The 19,961-nt window shown below is 42.7% G+C and overlaps 1 protein-coding gene across 1 annotated transcript in view; it reads right to left on the bottom strand.

The window, feature by feature from the left end:
- The window catches only part of mocos (molybdenum cofactor sulfurase), a 542,026-nt gene that overhangs the window by 250,021 nt on the left and 272,044 nt on the right, over positions 1–19,961 (bottom strand). The window contains exon 4 of the mRNA XM_051935533.1: positions 17,883–18,533. Coding sequence (XP_051791493.1) covers positions 17,883–18,533 — 651 coding nt within the window. The remainder of the gene's footprint in view (positions 1–17,882; positions 18,534–19,961) is intronic.

Here is a 19,961-nt window from a genome sequence, read left to right on the forward strand (position 1 = left end):
AGAGCGATGGATGGCTTTGTGTATCGTTTAATCGATCTCTTAAATTACTTAATGTAGTTGCTCAATGTATTGATTTTAATTCAGGGCTGCAGTTCTCCTCAATTTATAACAGACGTAGAGAAAAAGAGAGAGCGAGAGACGGCACAGCTTAATGTTTATTGGACTGGATGATTCAAAAGTAGCAATGCATTCCAAATATAAAAGTAAAGTTCTACAGAATACACTAAATACTCAATAAATACATAGACACATAATAATTGCATAAATAAATAAAATATACTTTTCATAGTATATAGTGCTATAGTATAGTATATTATATAGTATATGTGCAGTGCCTGTCGTTATTCAGGAAAACATCCCAGTTGTCCCACGGGAGAAAGACTTTCTGAAACTAAGGTCATAAAGCATATGGAGCTATTACTGGACAAAGGCAGAACCGTAACAACAGTTGCGTAAAGTGCGACAGGAGCTTCCACCTGCAGCTAAAGTCATTCACGTACTGAAGTAGCATTACACATGTGCTTTGTCAGCACGCTCGTGTCAATCAAACACAGGAAGCTCTGCAGTTTTCTTGTGACTTTATGCAGTAGGAAGATAAGTAAAATCAACTGTCACACACGTAAGCAAGGGAAACAGCTGAAGGGCCTAAACACTAGTAATTCTATGTCAGGCCAGGTGGCGATGGAGTGTACTGATTATCTCTCTCAGTCCCTTGCAGACCTTTCCTGGGAAATCCCGCCTGTTGCCGGTCCCAAGGATGATGTCACTTCTAGGCACGAGGATGCCACTCCCAGTTCCTGCACCGACGACGTCATTTATTTGTTAAAACTGCCATCTTGTCTCCATACAGGCAGTTCTGTTCTGGACTCTGACCTAAGCACATCGTGCTACAAAAGAAAAAGCAACTTTAGCAGCCGAGAATATAATATATGGGTGGCTGCCCCGACTCTTTATGATGTCTCCGACTCATTCTTATCACAGTGGCGTAGTCGGCAGGATAAGGTTTTCCCAGAATAAACCGGGAAAGAACCATGGATATACTCAGGTAGGAGAGTACCGGGGCCGTGTTTCCGGGTGGGGGGCATGCTCAGCGGTCCGGAGTGACGTGGTGCAGGCTTCGCTTCCACCAAGGGAAAACGAGCCCCTAGTCCTACACAAGGAGAACGTGGAGGAGACCCACTGATGTAGGCTGGTTCCTGGGAGGAAATTGAAAAGGGCTTATTATGTTCTCTCAGAGGAGAGGACTGAGCCGCCTGTTGGGACCAAGGTACCAGAGACATAAGGGCTATCCCCAGACCAGCAGGTAAAAGCCTTACAAACTTGGGAATACGATCTCGAAGAGATCAACCCGGGAGCAAGCTTATACTCTCTAGGAGCTAATGGCTCAATGGCTGAAGACATTTGAATTAAACATCCCTATAAATTGTGCAGCAGGTGGCCTGCTTTATTCTAATTAAATGTCTTCCCATTAATTTTGCCCAGCCGGTCTGGGGAGACTTTCATTCCCTGGACGAATTAATAAAACAATTAAGAACCACTAAACCAGCCTCACAATCTGTGAGAGCAGAACAGTCCTCTAGTGGACTCTGTAGGGATTATGTCCCACTGTATAAGTCCCTTCCATATAAACCGACGCCTGTCCTGATGTCCCCAGGGCGCGGGGTGGGCTGCTCGCGCGGAGTAATGTGGGTGGAAGGGGGGAGGATGGTTATGTGCACTTATGAACCCCCTGGCTGTTGGTCATGCAGGAGTAGTAATTATAAATGGATTTCGAGTTAGAGCCCTTCTAGACTCCGGCAACAACATCTCTATTGTTGATTGCCATTACATACTACCGCGACAGTGGATGAGAAAAAAGACCAGTATCCGGTGCATACACGGGGAAACACGTGTATATAAAACTGCCCAGTGTGTTGTCAAGAAGGGTTGGTAAAAAAGTTCTCTGTGGCAGTCCACCCACACCCACTTTCTCCTGTGATCCTAGGGAGGGACTGGTCTGACAGTAAATGTGATGCGCTGATACTCCCCTTAACCCTGTAGGCCTAGTCAGGGAAGAGACTAGCCCAACTCAGGCTGTTTCCACGCCATATAACCAGCCGGTGGAGAGAATTATGGAGTGCCGCGAGGAGGACGGGGAGGATCCTGGGCTATCGCACTTAAACACGTCATCAACCAGGGCCTTGACGAGTCAGGAGGACTCCCTGCCCCTTGAGGTCAGACCGGACCCTCTCTCTGAAATGCATTTTCAGTTCAAAAAAACACCGGCGTCTTTCCAGAGGGAGCAATGGAATGACGACTCCCTGAATTTTGCAAAAAATGCAGTCGTGCTTGTCAATGGCCATCCCACTCATCAGCCCATGCCACGTGGCCCTCACTTTGTGCTAGAAAACGATCTATTATATCAAATAGCTGAACATGAGGACGGGGTGCTGAAGTTGTTGCTAATCCCACGAACCTACCGGCGGCAGGTTTGTGAGTTGGCGCATGCCCACTTCCTGGGAGGCCATTTGGGCACTGAAAAGACTTTGGAGCGGATTAAACTCCGATTTTATTGGCCGGGAATTAACGAGAAGGTTCGCCTTTTTTTGCATCTCTTGTCCAGAATGTCAATTACGGTGAATTCCTAGGAGGAACTGTGCTCCTCTTGTTCCCCTTACCCTGATTGATGTTCTCTTTGAGCGTATTGGGGTCGATATAGTAGGACCTCTGGAGCCCTAAGCCCGAGGACATAAATATATTTTAGTCCTCGTGTATTATGCTACCCGATATCCAGAGGTAGTTCTGTTGCGCTCTGCCACTTCTAAAGCTATTGCACGGGAACTAGTAGGGGTCTTTGCATGTGTCGAGATCCCTAAAGAAGTCCTTACAGACCAAGGGATGCCCTTTACCTCGGCAACGTTCAAGGAAATGGCCAAGTTTCATATTTGTAATTAATTTAGACCACTTGGCAGAGCTCTGTTTTCACTTTGACATTAAAGTTGATTAGTGTCAAATAATCCAAATTTAATCCTCTGTGAGTCAATGTTATATTATAATAAAATGTGAGAACTTCCAAAGGGGTGGATACTTTTTATAACGAGTGTACTGTTAACTCGATTAAGGACACTAAATTGGTCAGGGGCGAGTGTGCACAACTGTATTTATCTAAATATGGCATCCCTCTGACAGGCCATTTTCCTGCAATTCTCTCATTACTGCTGGTATGGCCTCCCGCTTTAGGCGATTTTGTCCTGGAAAAAGTGCATTCAGAAAATGAGTGGATGGCTGTGTTGGCATGGAGATGTGTTGATGGATGGATGGAGGGGTGGATTTAATGTATCTGGAGTGTATTCCAGTTGCTCATGTCATAAAAAATAAACTCTTACAAATCAGTATTTAAAAAATCCCCAAAAATGTCATGTCACTTAAAAATAATGATGCAGTCTTCTAAGAGCTGCATTCAGCAATGATGAACTGCCACTCCTTGCTACTAATTCAATACATAAATGAGATAAATGACATTAATGTGCTGTAAATAAAAAATGCACTATGATGACTGCATGAGAAAACTGACAAAGAAAACATTAAATAATCTCATTTTATTGAAAGGTACATTGAACTGCACATCCCATAATAATCGCAGTTGTGACTGATGAGAATGTGAAGAAGACCAATTGTACGAAATTGAATTCACAGAAACTTAAAAGAGCACTGATAAACCTAATTTTGGAAAATAGTGCCTAACTCTTCCCTTGTTAAGTTATGTTAAGTTTTATGAGACTTACAACCAAGATGTTAATATATGTGTATCTACTTACAAATGAACTCATCTCACTATATTTATCATGCCAAGCAATTTAAAGAAAGAACACATTGCTTTGCACAGGCTGGATCACATTTTGGATTAAAGTAGCTGCAATGGACCTCTAAAGAAATCATTGACATAAAGATAAGAGTTCAGTATGTGGCATGTACAAGTGCTTGTCTTAAACCATTCTGAACTAAGGAGTGAAGCTTAATGAAGTGCAAAACTCCATTAGAAACTCATGGTACACAAATTAAAAAAAGTATATTACTGTGACACATAAAGTGAGAGATAACTATTTAGAGCTGGATGAAAGACATTAAAGAATGTTATAATTAAGCTCATAGTTTTTTTAAATAAAGCACACATCCTCAAAGATGCGCAGATGAGACTTATTTGAAACTGACCGCAGTGTGACTATGCGTGAAGGGTGTATGCATGACTTGGCCCTTTCACGGACTGACTCACTGCCCAGGGCTGCTTCCTGCCTTGCGAGAGAATTAAAGGAATACTCCCCCTAAGAATGGTATTCTTTATATATTACCTACCCTATATAGTGATACCTGAGAAAAAAAATGTTAATCTCATGTTTTCATGCAGAATGGAGATAACAAAGTTTCTGTTTAAATAGGCGATAAAGTGACCAATGCTGGATAACTGCAAACAGTATCAAAACATCCATGAAAGAAAATTCACATTACTTGTGTCACATAATCCACATTTAAATCGAATCAAGTCAAATGTTATTTGTCGCATACAAATTATGCAAACAGTGCATTAGGCAGTGAAATGCTTATTTGCTCAACACTTATGACTGTCCCTTGAGATGAATATAAGGAGACAATAACAATACATAACTTTATACATTCAAAAACTATTAATAGAATTATAAATCTCTTTATTATATTAAAAAAATCCTGCAACACAAGACTTTTTTGAAGATTTTTTCAAGTCCCGTGAGATGAGACTTTGGCCATGAGATTTTTTCAAGTCACGCCCTCCTCTCAACCATTTTCAACCACGCACACGGTCCTCTCACCACTCATTTGTGTGAATGCTTTTGACAGACACAGTTCCTGCTCTCTCAGCTCTTATAAATTTTTATGTTTTCCTCACTTTAAGTTCCCAATTAAAGAAGATGTATTATGTCTAAATCTTATTAAAGAATTTCATCATGAAGGGTTATCAACATAAAAAATGAGTACATGGGCAATCCTAGCACTGAGAAACGATGAAGTCAAACAAATTAATGGCAAAAATGACGATTGGTTACACGGCAAATTGGTTAAATGCGTATCGATAAACTATATGCGAGTGACAGAACCGCAAAGAGGCTAGCGCGTAACACAAGCACATGAGTTGGCGAGCAAAGCCCCCTAGAATGTAATTAAAAAAATACCTAATAAATAATAATAATTAAATAATACTACTAACTAAATAGATGACTTAAATAACTTAATAAACGTGACTTAACAATGGGGCATATCAAGTACTTCTGGACACTTTGCGTTTGGGCTGTGGACAGAAGCTCCTCCTCAGTCTCTGTGAGCTTAACTTTAGGCATCCATAGCATTTACCTGACTACAGCAGAGAAGAGAAGCCGTTGTTGGGATGGCTGGTGTCACAGATTATTTTCCTTGCCCTGGTTCGACATCACTTTGTGTAGATGTCCTGGATGTTATTGAGTGCACACCCAGCGATACATTCTGCTGACCTTGCCACTTCCTGCAGAGTGTTGCTGCCGTGCTGCGTGCAGTTCCCAAACTAAGTGGTGATACTTCCTGTCAGTATACTTTTGATGGTGGATGAACAGAAGTTCTTTTGTATCGCTGACTGAAGTGGTATAGACATTGCTGTGGATTCTTCACCAAGGTGTCGATGTGCATGGATTAGGTCAGATTCTCCATGATGTGGATACTGAGGTATCTGAAACTGTCCACATAAGGTAAGTTGTAAGAGGTAAGTGCCTCTTCTGTTTCTTCCTAGAGTCATCCACTTGTATGATCACAATTTCCAAACACATACAATTTTACTAAAATATTGTTAAATAAATTACTTTAAGAAAAAATACTCATGAACAAAAACAGAATGTGATCAGATATGGTCGAGCATTTGAATTGAAGTCCTGCCTCCTTGCCTTTCTGATTGGTCAGGAGTCCAGCCTAGTGATAGCTTATTCATTGGCTAACACTGTGCTTCACATAATATCAACAAAAAATGTGCAATAAGAAATGTATAGAAGGATTAAAAGTTAAAAAAAAAAATTGAGAAGTGAAATCATTATCAGTGAGTTAATATGCCTTGTAGTTGTGTCCATCAACAAGCAAAAAGTAAGTTCACCAAACAGTTCCACTGAATTCTGCTAAATAATCCTAAATTATTCTATCTGTGCATATGAATAAAAATGTAACAACCGGAGGCAGGTCCACTGGCCAGCTGGTAGCACTGCAATCACTAGTGCCTGAGGAACTCTGTTACATCTTATTGGAGGAGCTGGAAATGACAAAGAGGTGGAGCAAGGATAAAAGAAAGATGGAAAAGTTTCAGAACTGGCATGCCTCTAAATAACAAGGAATGCTCAACCAATTTCACAAAAGTTGGATGAACACACCTAATGGAGAAGAACGACACACTCAGGTATTGTGGCTTGTTGTGTATTGTGGAGAACCAGTTTAAACTTCTTATTGTAGTTGTTCTTTTAATGTTGGACAGTTGTTGGACATCAGCACAGGATGTGTCATGTTCCATTTAAGGGCAAAAGCTGGACCTGATTTGATGAGAGGGATCAGACATTTATGTGAATAAGCAACACTGTAAAATTCAGCACATTCCAATTAAAACTAAAATGTGTGATCTAGACATAGCAATACTGACTGTCAGAATTTATTCAAGTTACTGCTTAGGGAGTTAAGGTGGTCACACACGTGCGCATGGAAGGCAGCTAAGGGGCTCGAGAGAAGACAGTTCTGAGGCATGCCGGGATGTGGCAGAGTGCACTGATTCTTTTTTTCCCTTGCCTGTAGACCATTCCCGGGAGATCTCACCTGGCTCTCATGACGTCACTTCCGGGACCGAGCCAATGGAAGAAGACCTTACCAGCTCTGGCCCCTGTGATGTCACGTCCGGGCTTGAACCAATGGCAGATGATCCTGAGCCAGACCCATATGACCTCACTTCCGGTCCTCCCCTTTAAAAGTCTAACCGTTTCCTCTATGAGTCAGTCTTGTTGTGGACTCTGTTGTATGCACATCAGTGCTCTATATTTGCATTTTCAACGTTGCAGCCAGGATACCTCATTATACGGGTGGCTGCTCCAACCCTTTATCTGTGTGATGTCTCATTATTGTGACAAGGTACATAATAATCTTGATTATGTTTATGTTTCTCCTTTCTGTTACATTTCAGCCAGAAGTCTTCCCCAATGGGGATTCAAATTCTTGTGTAATATCTATTTAGTTCATTGTTTATTTATGTTAATGTTACTTTTGTTGATTATGTGCATTATTGTTTGTTATTGATTTTGACTTCATGTGTTACATTCCATGTGTTTTGTTGGTTGCACCCCAAGAGACACCACCTGCCAATCACAGCCAGGAACTGCCCTCTGCCCTATAAATCCAAGTTCATTGCGCTTGTGAGTTTGGTAAGGGTATCTTAGTATAGTGCTGTGCTTTTGTGACTTTGGATTTTGACCTTATTGCTCTGTTTTTGATCATTCTTTGAATATCTGTACAGGGACTTGTTTGCTTGGATTGCCTTTTGTGTTTCGGGAAAATCCTTTTTGCCTTCTGTGCTCAGCTTCACTTTTGTGGAGCAGCATTTTTTGTGAAGAATAACTCTTTTTCATTTACAAAGACTCTGTGTGTGTCCTTATTACTGTCTGGGATTTGACAGCGATATCCCCCCCTACTGGGCATTTTATGAAAGTGTTTTTGGGATTAATGAGTTTTGGGTCTCCTAGTTCATAAACCTTTGCAAACAGGGATTCAGAAATGATCTGCTCTGCTACCAACACTCTGATGATGAATCATTCTGACCCTGGAACAGTGGTGACCAGGGGAACTCTGGAAGGAACAGGGACAAATTTTCATTAGCACAGGATGTGTCATGTTCCATTCGAAGACAAAAGCTGGACCTGCAGTATTTAAACATTCAACACCATTGGATTGAATCCTGTGACACAAAATGGGCAGATCTGACTGCAATTTGATCTGTTTTACTTCAACATACAAGCCTGTTGGTAGACAGAAACAGTTCTCTTATCATTACCCAAGCCAGATAGTCTTGTGAGTTTGATGAGTTTGTTATATTTTCATTTTCTAAATATTTACATTGTGCTTGTAAAGTCTTAATTTCTCTTTGGGGACAAATCTATCTATCTATCTATCTATCTATCTATCTCTCTATCTATCTATCTATCTATCTATCTATCTATCTATCTATCTATCTATCTGTCTGTCTGTCTGTCTGTCTGTCTGTCTGTCTGTCTGTCTGTCTGTCTGTCTGTCTGTCTATCTATCTATCTGAGAAGGCATTTTTAAAAAATAATAATATTAATAATATAGTGTCATTCAATACAAAATAATAGTTAAAAAAGAATTTCAAAGGTTATTAAAGTATTATACAGGCTAGCCATAAATGGAAAATGTTAAAATTAAGGATTTTTAATTCTGATTATATTTAATATAAAAATGATAAATGATTTAAAACACTAAATTAGAGTTATCAGTTCAAAGAATATCTGCACCTTAGGAAATCCCAGAACACAGAAGAAAACACACCATCTAAAATGCAGAGGTTTTTTGGCTTATTTGTGAGCAACACCTACTTGTAGTGTTCCCCAAAATTACTATTGCACTTAAGCTGTACTTGACAATGCCTATCATGAGATGTGAAGAAGAAAGGGATTTTTCAAAGCTGTCTGCTATATAATTAAACACTAAAGTCTGTGTGTCCAGTACCTAACAGCAATCTGATTGGTCAATTTGGCTTTGATGTGATTGGTCAGTTTGGCATTGGGAACATGAAGAAAGAGGAAATACAAGTCTGTGACGCACAAGGAGGAGTCAAAGCACACGCTGAGGGAGTTGCCTTCAAAGATGGAAAGTATACAAGCAGACAGGATGTGAGAGAGGCATCTTGAAAATAACAGAGAGAGTGCCGGTGAAGAGAAGTCCGACACACACGAATACAGAGGAAAGGAGCTGTAGGTGATTGTAGGGTAAGTGATACAAAACATTTTTAAATTATTCTGTTGCCTGTCTGTGACAAATACATTAGTTAGTCCTTTACAAAGGATGAATTTCAGTCTACCATGACTAAGGAGCACTTAAATTCTTTATGCATATTGTCTCTAGAAAATTACATTGCAAGGAAGCTCTCATATCGATGTGTTGTTAAAACAACACAGAAAAATTAGTTTTTTTGAGGGAAGACTGGGAGTTTGACCAGGCCGGGGCACCCTCAAGATGGAAGGACGGGTGAGACAGCTTACACAGGGCTTTGTCTAGATGGCAGCAACCCCAGGCTCAGATCCCCGCATGGGTAACCACAAGGCAGGCTGGGTATTGTAGTCCCAGGAGACAGTCTTGTTGGGTCCTGTGGATGCTACCAGGGGGAGCTGTGGGATTTGGGAGTCCCAACTCCACAGGGCTCCAAGCTCATCCAGAAGTGCTTCGGAGCTGCAGTGTCATATCATCAGAATCACTCCTGGGGATTGGAAAAAAAGGAGCTGCCTGATTCACATGAAGGAACCAGTGTTGGGAGAGAGAAGACAAAGCGTACTGGAGGAAGACTGGAGGTGGAAGGAAACAGAGATAAGAGAAAGAAGTGCTCTGGACTCTTTGTTATTGTACTTGGTGCTTACTGTGACTGTGCTGTGCAGGTGTGAAACTTGGGAAACGTTTCCCACATCAAAATAAAGTCAGTGTTGTGCTTGAGAACTGGTGTCTAGATCCATCTATGTCAGGTTTAAGGAGCTGCTGCGCCCCCTGCAGTCCACAATGTCTAAAATTAAATATTATATTGACTTTGATTTTATTTCATATTCCTATGATGTAACATCAGTGTATATAACATTTTCCTAATTTTCTCCATTTCCCCATAATTTAAAAATTGTAAGGCCTTGGAAATTTATATTCACATCAGTGACTTTGACATGGGAGATAATCCAGGCAAGCAATTTTAATCATATTCTGAGATATATATTAAAAAAAAATTGAGGTGATCTGTTGTGAAACAACCCTATTGAAAAAGATGGTTTTGATGAGGCCCCATTATCAGTTCAAGCTTTAGGGCACCAAAAATATGGGTCTGCCACTGGTCATCATAGATGCCTATTTGTTACCACTGTTCTGCATGAAAATAAGAGATTAACATTTTTTTCTCAGCCATCGCCACAAACTACATGACGAAAGAAACACACAAAAATATCATTTTGGAGTGGCGCATTCCTTTAAAGCATACATCCCATGTAATAGATAGCCGAAGTCATCTGCTTACGCTGTGTGTTTCTGGTTCACTGTAAATAAAAATCTGTGTTCAAGAAAACTGCTCCCTGAAGCAACTGTAAATCAAGCATTGCACCAAGAAGTCAGCGAAACTGCAGAGAAAATTGCTTCATTTGTTATTTGTTTTGTAAAACAGCATGCTACAGGAGCTTGGTTGCTGGAGATAACTGACATTTAAAATGCATAACGACACCATTCACCCTGATATCTAGATGGTACCATCAGAGACACCACTGGTCATGAAGCTTCACATCCAAGCTACTAATACTGCAAAAATAAATGTGAAAAACGTCTCTTAATATGGGGATGTGAAAAGCAAATCTGCTATATGTTTAATTTTTTGTTGAGGCTTTACTAAAATTAAACATACTTGTATTGTTCAATTTTTGTCTTTATGTTTTTTCAATGTGGTTGTCGAGTACTGTTTAAAAACAAATTAGTTCAACTTTAGAAATCTGAATATTGTTGCATTATTGTTTTGTGCTTTCTCTATTTTGTGCAGCCATTTATTGTGTCATTTATAAAAGCAAATACTTGCATGTGAGTTCTGTGAACATCTGTGCATTTAGCAAAAGCTGCTTAGCTTTAAAAATGGTCATTTGGGCACAGCTAAGCCCTTCTTAGTGTTCTTTTGCTTTTTTGGGGTCTCCTGGAGATGGTGTGCATGGTACTACATAGCACCTCCTCTTATGTCATAACTCTGTTCAAAGTAGTCATTAATTTAGCTCCCTCCCATCCTAGCCCTGCTGCACTCCTTTCCCTGAATGCTGAAAAGGCTTTTGATCACATGAATTGGCAAAATTTTTGGAAAGTCATGGACAGAAAGGGCTTTGGTTCAAGTTTTATAAATCTGGTTAAAACTCTTTACTCCTCCCCCTCTGCAGTGCTCTTGTCTACTTCAAATATCTCACTTTCCTTCTCCATTAGTTGGGAAGCTAGGCAAGACTGTCCTTTGTCTCCTTTACTCTTCAACTTGTCTCTTGAACCACTTGCAATTGCCATCTGTAATTCCCAGATCCTGACTCCTATTACAATTTCAAATACCAGTCATATAATATCCTTATATACTGACGACATCCTTGTCTACCTAGGTAATGCCCCGACTGACATCCCTTGCGTGCTAGAACTGTTCAGGTGTTTCGAAGCCCTGTCCAATTACAAAATTAATTGGTCTAAATCATCTCTCTTGCACCTTAATGATATGTGCTATCTATTCTCCCTACCATCTGTCATCCCTGTATCTAGTAGTGTAAGATATTTGGGAGTTGATATTACTGCCTCAATCTTAGACATATCCTCTAATAACTATCAACGCATCTTTGCTGACGCGAAAGCCTCCATAAACACCTGGTCCAAACTCACCATCTCTTTTCAATCTCGTTTGCCCATTATCAAAATGAATATTGTATCCCGCTTCAACTTCATTAACTCCATGCTGCCACTTCCACCTCCTACTAAATATTGGTACGAAGTTAGATCACTGATCTCAAGGTTCCTCTGGAATGGCAAGAGACCAAACCTTAAACATTCAACCCAAGTTAGAGGTAGATTGAGTGCCTGATCTTGAACTATACCATTGGGCTTTCACCTTCTGCCCTATTTTGTCATGGCTGTGTTCCAATATCCCCCTCCATGGCTCCTTATAGAATGCCCTGTTCACCCCCATGAAGTCTAAAGCCACCATAGTTGCCTTGGGACCCATTTTCCCATACACCATCAGAATCTGGCATTGTGTGGAAAGGTTACTTACCCCCTCTGGAAAATGACACTCCCTCTGTCCTGTATTTCATAACCCTGCTCTTTCAATAGGTGGCTGGCCCCGTGTATTTCTTCCTTGGCAGTGTGGAATTAGTATGCTGGGAGATCTGTTTAATAGTTCAGGGCTTATGACGTTCCAGTTTATTACTATCCACATATTCACTGAATTTGCTTCTGCATGTTGTGCACTGCATTCATTTTCATATATTGTGTAGATTTATGTTATAAGCTGCTTGGGAATATACATCCAAGATTCAAATTTGTGAAATCTAAAGTGTCGTCTAGGAGCCTTACATAGTGTCACACACGTATGCTTAGGAGACAACTTCAGGATTCATCAACCAATAATATCATCCGGGGCTGTGGGTTGGCCCTGTCACCTAATGCCTCTCTTCTCATTCTATCTTCATATCGGGGAAAGGCTGCTGAGTAATGTCACTTCCAGTTCCCACTCACCTGGACACACCTCATAACTGGAGCTGCTGCCATTATGGAGTCAGTCAACATTAAGATTCACATCTGGATATTCGTTCTTCACGACACTTAAACTCCTTTTGTTGTTTTTCTTTCATCCAAGAGTTCATGAAGTCTCTTAACACTGGTACTGTCAAGTGTACAGGAACTTTATACAGACATGTTTTCTAAAAATAGGGTGACACACATGAGCTTCGGGGACATTTTCAAAGCTCTGACCAGTTAAGCAATTCCACCCTAAACAGACACGGGGTGTTATTGCTAACACCATCTCCAAATGCAGTCATAGTTCAGAGGGCCACCAGCCAGAGGACGAGTGCCTTCACTTCCTCTCTGACCCAGGAAACACCACCCTTTCCAGGAGACCACTATAGAACCTCACTAGCCACCAGAAGCAGCCATTTATTGCTGGACCTGTGCTTGAAAAAGACAGAACTCCTCCTCAGAAGTGCTGTTCTTACTTGAGAAACCTTTTCTTTGAGCACGGTAGAAGCCATTATTTTGCACCTGTATACCCTATTTATTTTTCTTATTCCATCATTAAATAGAATAACCAGGCTGATAAGGTTAACTATTTTGCATTTATTTTACAAAAGGAACAAACCAACATTGCTTTGAGAATTGTCCCATACTGTTTCTATATTCATTTTCTAACCTTTATGTGCAACTTATGATCATGAAGAGGCAAAAAACCTGTACTTGTAGGACTGAATGAAAGGTTGACACTCATTGTGGCCAGTCGCCCACAACTACACTCACTCAAGTTTTGTAAATTTAAAGCTACCAATTAATCCAATGTGATGGAGTGATATCTAGCATCTTCTTCTAGCATATACGTTAAAAAAATATTTTGTATGTCTTTATTTGTAAGCTAGACAAAGCAGAGCTTTGATGTTAGCCTAACCAACTATTCCCACCCTCACCACAGTGTTTATGATGGACCCTGGATGTGAAAGCGTGTATTGTATCTAACTCATTTGGCAAGGGTGACTGTGTTTGGATTTACATAAGCCTACAAGCCATTCCCTGCAGGAAGGCCATAAACTCTCTAAACGAGCTGTGCCTGAGCTTCTCCATTGGTGAATGGCCCAGGGAGGTGTCTATGTCAGGAGCTACACAGGGACAATAAAGAGGGAGGCAAGGCATTCATTGTCTGCCATGTTGCATCCTGACGAAAGAAGACCAGATGATGACCTGAACAAAGAAAGCAGGCTGCCTGGGTCTGTGTAGATAATGAGCTGACCAGGAAGAATCGAATGCAACTATAAGTTATTGTGCCCCCTGAAGTGACACATCTTGAAATGACACACCTAGCATTATCAGGTTGTATAGTCTTGGTTTACAAAGCCCCATTCTATTTGCTTATTTGGCACTAGTTGTAATAAAATCTATTACCTGTAATACATAGTTAAAAGTGTTGCTATTATTTCCCCTTGGGATTAATAAAGTATCTATCTATCTATCTATCTATCTATCTATCTATCTATCTATCTATCTATCTATCTATCTATCTATCTATCTATCTATCTATCTATCTATCTATCTATCTATCTATCTATCTATCTATCTATCTATTGTGATGGATTGCCGGCTTCTTATTCCGGCCCTCAACCCCAGGCCGCCAGGAGGAGCTCTCCCGACAGCATGGACTTGGCCCCGAATTCCAGCAGGGCCTCATGGACTATGTAGTTTTTATACACAGCCCTGCTGGATACCTTGGGGACCACTAGGAGTCTCTGTCGGGAAGCCTGTGGACTCATGTGTGCCCTATAACCTGGAAGTACGTCCTGGTCACGTGAGCAGGAGAGATGACGTGCTTCCAGGTTGAAGATAAGGACTGTTTACCCTGACCTGGAAGAAATAAGGAACTGTGGACTGTTAGGCAGGAACACCTCCAGGTCAGGGTGTATAAAAGGACTCTGGGAAAGCCCAGACACTGAGCTGAGCTGGGAGGTAGGGTGGCGAAGTGTCTGGGCGAGGAGGAGAGAGTATTATTGTGATTAGTATTTGTGATAGTTATATGAGTAGTGTGGAGTGGAGGGTGCTTTGTGCACTGTATAAGAAGAAAATAAAAGAGTCTTGTACTTTCACCTGGTGTTTGGAGTGGTACCTGAGGGTTCAAGAGGTGGACACACGCTTCAACTGCTACACTGGCGTAGTCAGCAGGATTCTCTGGCCGTCTGTAGGCAGAGGACCTGAATCTCAAATAAATTTTGTGTATGCAGATGACCCTGAGAAGGTCCCGCTCGAACACACGGAGGTGAAACCCCCACCCACTATAGAGAGCGCTGCGACTGTGAGCCTATTTATACTTCGGACCAAGATGGGGAAAAAATCCAGAAGGAAGAATGAGCGAGCTCAGACGATACAGAAACTCGCAGAGATGTGGCCACCAGAGGACGCCGCGACGTTATGGTCTTACCTGACGGGTCCTGCAGAAACCAGAGCCGAGATCGACATAGTGAGAGAATGGTGGCTAAAGCAACAACAGAGCAGTGAACAGATGACTGTACTGGAGCCTGAAACAACCCATCGCACGTCGGAGGTATGTGTCGCGATAAAACCTGAGGCGCAAGGAACTGTGTTTTCTTCTTTTACAGAAGCCAAGCGATTCGGGTTACTATATGAGAAAGACACATGCCTCATTCCTTGGCAAGATGGCTGTGAACGCGAGGATGCTGTAGATGTACAACTGGGAAGTTTATTCATGGAGGACGATTACGTGGATCATCCTGGTGCAGGCTGGGACAGACGTAATCACAATACGAAGTCTCCTGACCAGGAAGGAACCTGTCTATTCGCTGACACACGTCGCGTGACCCCGCGCGACGGATGCCGGGACAAAGAAGGTCAACGGCGGTCCGTCAATGAGGTCGTCTTTTCCCAACCAAATCCGAACTCCCTGAAGGGGAAGGGGGAGGTGAGCGAAGCAGTGCTGCAATTAAATAAAACCAAAGAGGGGCGGGATGTGACTGAAGGGTCTGCTGTTAAAGAAAAAAAGGCAGATCTCAGTCGGCTTGGAGTAGCCAGCCATCCCTCTAAAGACTCCAACTCCCGAGAGCCTTTGCGCGACCCAGCCAAACACGTGCCCAGAGGGGACGTGCTCATTGGCTCCTGGCCCGGCAGGTAAGGAAAATAAGGAAGCGAACTTACCTCCAGCCGAATTAAATAACATTATGGACATGCAGGATCTCGAGAAGTTGCTCGAGCCCGTGAATACTTTCTTGCAGGCTTTAAAGGAGCTGAAGGAATGTGTCGAGGAGCTGGGAGCTACAGCCGAGGCGCCGCTAAAAGGACTACAAGAATACCTGAGGCGATTAGGCCGAGAAGCCCCGGTCTTGGTGGATTCAGCGGTACAGGTAAGCCTAAGCCGTACCGAACATAATAAAGGGACACAGTGCAATCCGGCCCCGCGGTTAATAAGTAGCGGGTGCCAAAGCGCTGTGTGCCTGACAGTAGAGCGTGGCATGGTAACCGAAAGGTCGGGGGAAGGAACGAACGAGCCGGGGCATGCGTATGACGCAGCCTCCCAGAGCAAATCGAACCTCCAGACCCTGGCCTGTGTGTTGAGCGAGGTGTCGCTGGTAACCGGAGGGGCGGGGGAAGTGCCGATCGCACCGGTACAGCTAAACAGTGCTGTTACCCGGAGCGATATGGTGCTGATGACGCCGCCTCCTAAAAAACAGAAATCAAAGGGCGTGCAGACAGCAAAGGGGTTCTCTTTTTCCAGTAGAGAGTTCCCAGCTGTGCCCAAACCCCAGAGTAAGCAGGAGATCCACAAAGTAAAACGCGGGTCTCCTGAGAAGGTGGAGATATGGGTTGAGAGCAGCAGGGCGGCCGTAAAACCCTCCTTAGCGGAGAAAGGGGCAGAGACGGAGCTGATGGAATTTCCGAGATGTTTCTGGTCTCATAGAGGAAGACAACCAGGAGGGCATCGTCGGTGCTACTACTGCCATCGGCCGGGCCACGTGTGGCGAAGTTGTCCCCGGAGGACAGGAGAGCGGTGGGACAGAAGATGCACCATTCCCCCAAGGTTCTCTGGGGGGTCTAGACAACTCGGCCAAGGTCCGACTGACGTGTCCTCCTGGAGGAAGACGTCCCTCGCAGGGCTGGACGCTCCGCCCCAGTTGTCGTCACTAAGGGGGGGGGAACTGTGATGGATTGCCGGCTTCTTATTCCGGCCCTCACCCCCAGGCCTCCAGGAGGAGCTCTCCCGACAGCATGGACGGGCCCCGAATTCCAGCAGGGCCTCATGGACTATGTAGTTTTTATACACAGCCCTGATGGATACCTTGGGGACCACTAGGAGTCGCTGTCAGGAAGTCCGTGGACTCATGTGTGCCCTATAACCTGGAAGTACGTCCTGGTCACGTGAGCAGGAGAGATGACGTGCTTCCAGGTTGAAGATAAGGACTGTTTACCCTGACCCGGAAGGAATAAGGAACTGTGGACTGTTGGGCAGGAATACCTCCGGGTCAGGGTGTATAAAAGGACTCTGGGAAAACCCAGACACTGAGCTGAGCTGGGAGGTAGGGTGGCAAAGTGTCTGGGCGAGGAGGAGAGAGTATTATTGTGATTAGTTTTTGTGATAGTTATATGAGTAGTGTGGAGTGGAGGGTGCTTTGTGCACTGTATAAGAAGAAAATAAAAGAGTCTTGTACTTTCACCTGGTGTTTGGAGTGGTACCTGAGGGTTCAAGAGGTGGACACATGCCTCAACTGCTACACTATCTATCTATCTATTTATCTATCTATTTCTCCTGCCTGGTTTTCACTCTGTCTAATTTCCTGAAGTTATAGATAAAGAAAGGAAGTGCGGAGGAACTGAAATGTTGTATCTGACCACAGATGGTAAGCGTATGGGATTTGAGGCTTTTTGGTTAAGTCTACACAATAAAGAATAAAAAGGGGAACATAGGGCCACCTTAGGACCCTACACAACAAAACATCCAACCTGCATGTTTTTTGGGTGTGACAGGAAAATCAGAGTTCCTGAAGAAAAGCCTACAGAGGTACAAGGAGATCATGCAAACTTCACAGATGCAGCACTCTGGCCAGGAATGAAACTTTACACTATGGGGTCGTGAGGCATGAGCACTCACTCCTGAGCCTCCTCTGCGTCTCGTACCAGAGACAAATTTCAATTCTGACCAAGATGAAGTACAATCAGCCTGTGGAAAGCATCATTCCAATTGGCGTGTTATAAACATTATGGAAGTCTTATTTTTTGTGTCTTATCAATTCTAAATTGAGAAAATGCGATCCTCATGTCCAAGATTACAATTATTGCACCTCCAGCTTTCTTTGATTCACTTTATTTGTTAAATTATTTTTCAAAAATCTCAATATCTAGATTACCTGTCAGACAACGATGGCTTTGGAATGAAGAAGTCCTCTTTTGGCAGGTATGCAGCTGCTGTTCCTCCTCCAAAATAATTTTTCTTCAGAATTTTACCACAGTCGTTGTGAACTAGCAAAGCTCCCAATCCAGAAGGAAAGCCAAAGATTTTGTAAAAGGAAATTGTAACAAAGTCTGCAGGGTAAGCCCGGAGGTCCAGGTGTGAACAGCTAACAAATGATGCTGCGTCGAGAATGGTAAACCATTGGCCTGGAGTTCTATTGAATGGGTGCAGTTTTTGAGCCTGGAGAGCATGAATGTAATTCAAAGGATATTTAGTCCCTGAGAAATTACTTTGAGCGGGGTAGCACAAGAGGTGAGGGGCCCTGCAGTCTTCTTCATCCTTTGTCATGCTCTGTGAATCCTGCTCCAAATACCAAACATCTTTTGGATTAACTGGCAAGACAGATACTCCCAGTTGAGACAGCAGTCCTCGGATACCAACAACTGAGGTGTGATTGTCTGTTAAATAACAAAACAGACTCCCAGGTCCATCATTGCTGGTGGGAATCCAGGGAAAGCTTTCAGCTACCAGCTTAATAGCAGCAGTACACCCAGAGGTGAAAATGACTGTATATTCTTCAGGACTGACATTGAAGTGTTGCAATATCCTAAAACCAAAATGAAAAAAACAAAACATTACTGCGTTTTGTAGGTGTAAAAAAGTGGGAGTACAATTTTATTTTCCAATATTTGGCTTTTTCTTCTTATCTGTTTTGTACTCACCATTGTGCTGGAGAAGAACACAAAAAAGGTTAAAATGAATAGCCATTCCACTAATTCAGCACTTTAACCCTTAACTACTCGCACCATTTCTCATCTCATAAATACTCGTGCAGTGTCCTTTATGCACCAGTGTTGAAATGGCTATTTATATGCACACTGTAATACACTGTAATACACTGTAATACATTATTGCACACATTGCAATAATTTTAAATTGTGCCTGTTTTTATTGTAATTTAATACCATATTACTGAATAGGGGTGGCACAGTGGTGCAGTGGGTAGCGCCGCTGCCTCGCAGTTAGGCAACCCGGGTTCGCTTCCCAGGTCCTCCCTGTGTGGAGTTTGCATGTTCTCACCGTGTCTGTGTGGGTTTCCTCCTGGTGCTCCGGTTTTCTACCACAGACCAAAGACATGCAGGTTATTTGCATTGGCGATCCTAAATTGTCCCTAGTGTGTGCTTGGTGTGTGGGTGTGTGTGCCCTGCGGTGGGCTGGCGTCCTGCCCGGAGTTTGTTTCCTGCCTTGCGCCCTGTGTTGGCTGGGATTGGCTCCAGCAGACCCCCGTGACCCTGTAGTTAGGATATAGTGGGTTGGATAACGGATGGATGGATTACTGAGTAGTATGACACAGTCCAGGACTATCTGAAAATAAGCCTGATTCAATTCCATCCATCCATCCATTTTCCAACCCACTGCAGACAAAGTCATTGCAAGAAGAACATCTCATCATTGTCATACGTATGTAAATACCCACACAGAGTACCAAATGGACCACATGGAACTTGTAACTGTGCATCCACTCATAAAACCGGCTGGAGCCAAACTGGAGGGAAACCACTTGTAGTGAATCAAGCTGATGACAGATGGTGGATACTGCCGGAAGGTTCAAGTAAAAGGATTTTGGACAAAAGTAACTGAGATTGGTGTACAAAACACACCAGTGGGTTAAAAAAGTCTAGTTGAGATTTAACCGAAGCCTACAGTTGTCTATCAAAGCTTGCTCAAAGGAATTATAAGTTATCTGAGTAGCAAATCCCTGGGTTGCATATTATTAAAGGACCATCCCTCCAGAATAATAGGGAAAGTAAGTTAAAGCATGAGGTCTTTTATCACAATGGCTGGAATAATGCATGTGAAGAATCCTCAAGAAGAGAGCAGATGTGAAAATACACAGAATGGACAATGCACTATAGAGTACAAAGCAAATGCAGTCAGCGTGACATAACCCATGACCATCTCCGACTTGATCTACTGTAGACTTGTCCTGACATATTATTTGTGCCACCAGCTGCAAATGAAGAGAGAAGTGAAA

This window comes from Erpetoichthys calabaricus, chromosome 13 (genome assembly GCF_900747795.2).
Source record: "Erpetoichthys calabaricus chromosome 13, fErpCal1.3, whole genome shotgun sequence".
NCBI classification, from domain to species: Eukaryota; Metazoa; Chordata; class Cladistia; order Polypteriformes; family Polypteridae; genus Erpetoichthys; species Erpetoichthys calabaricus.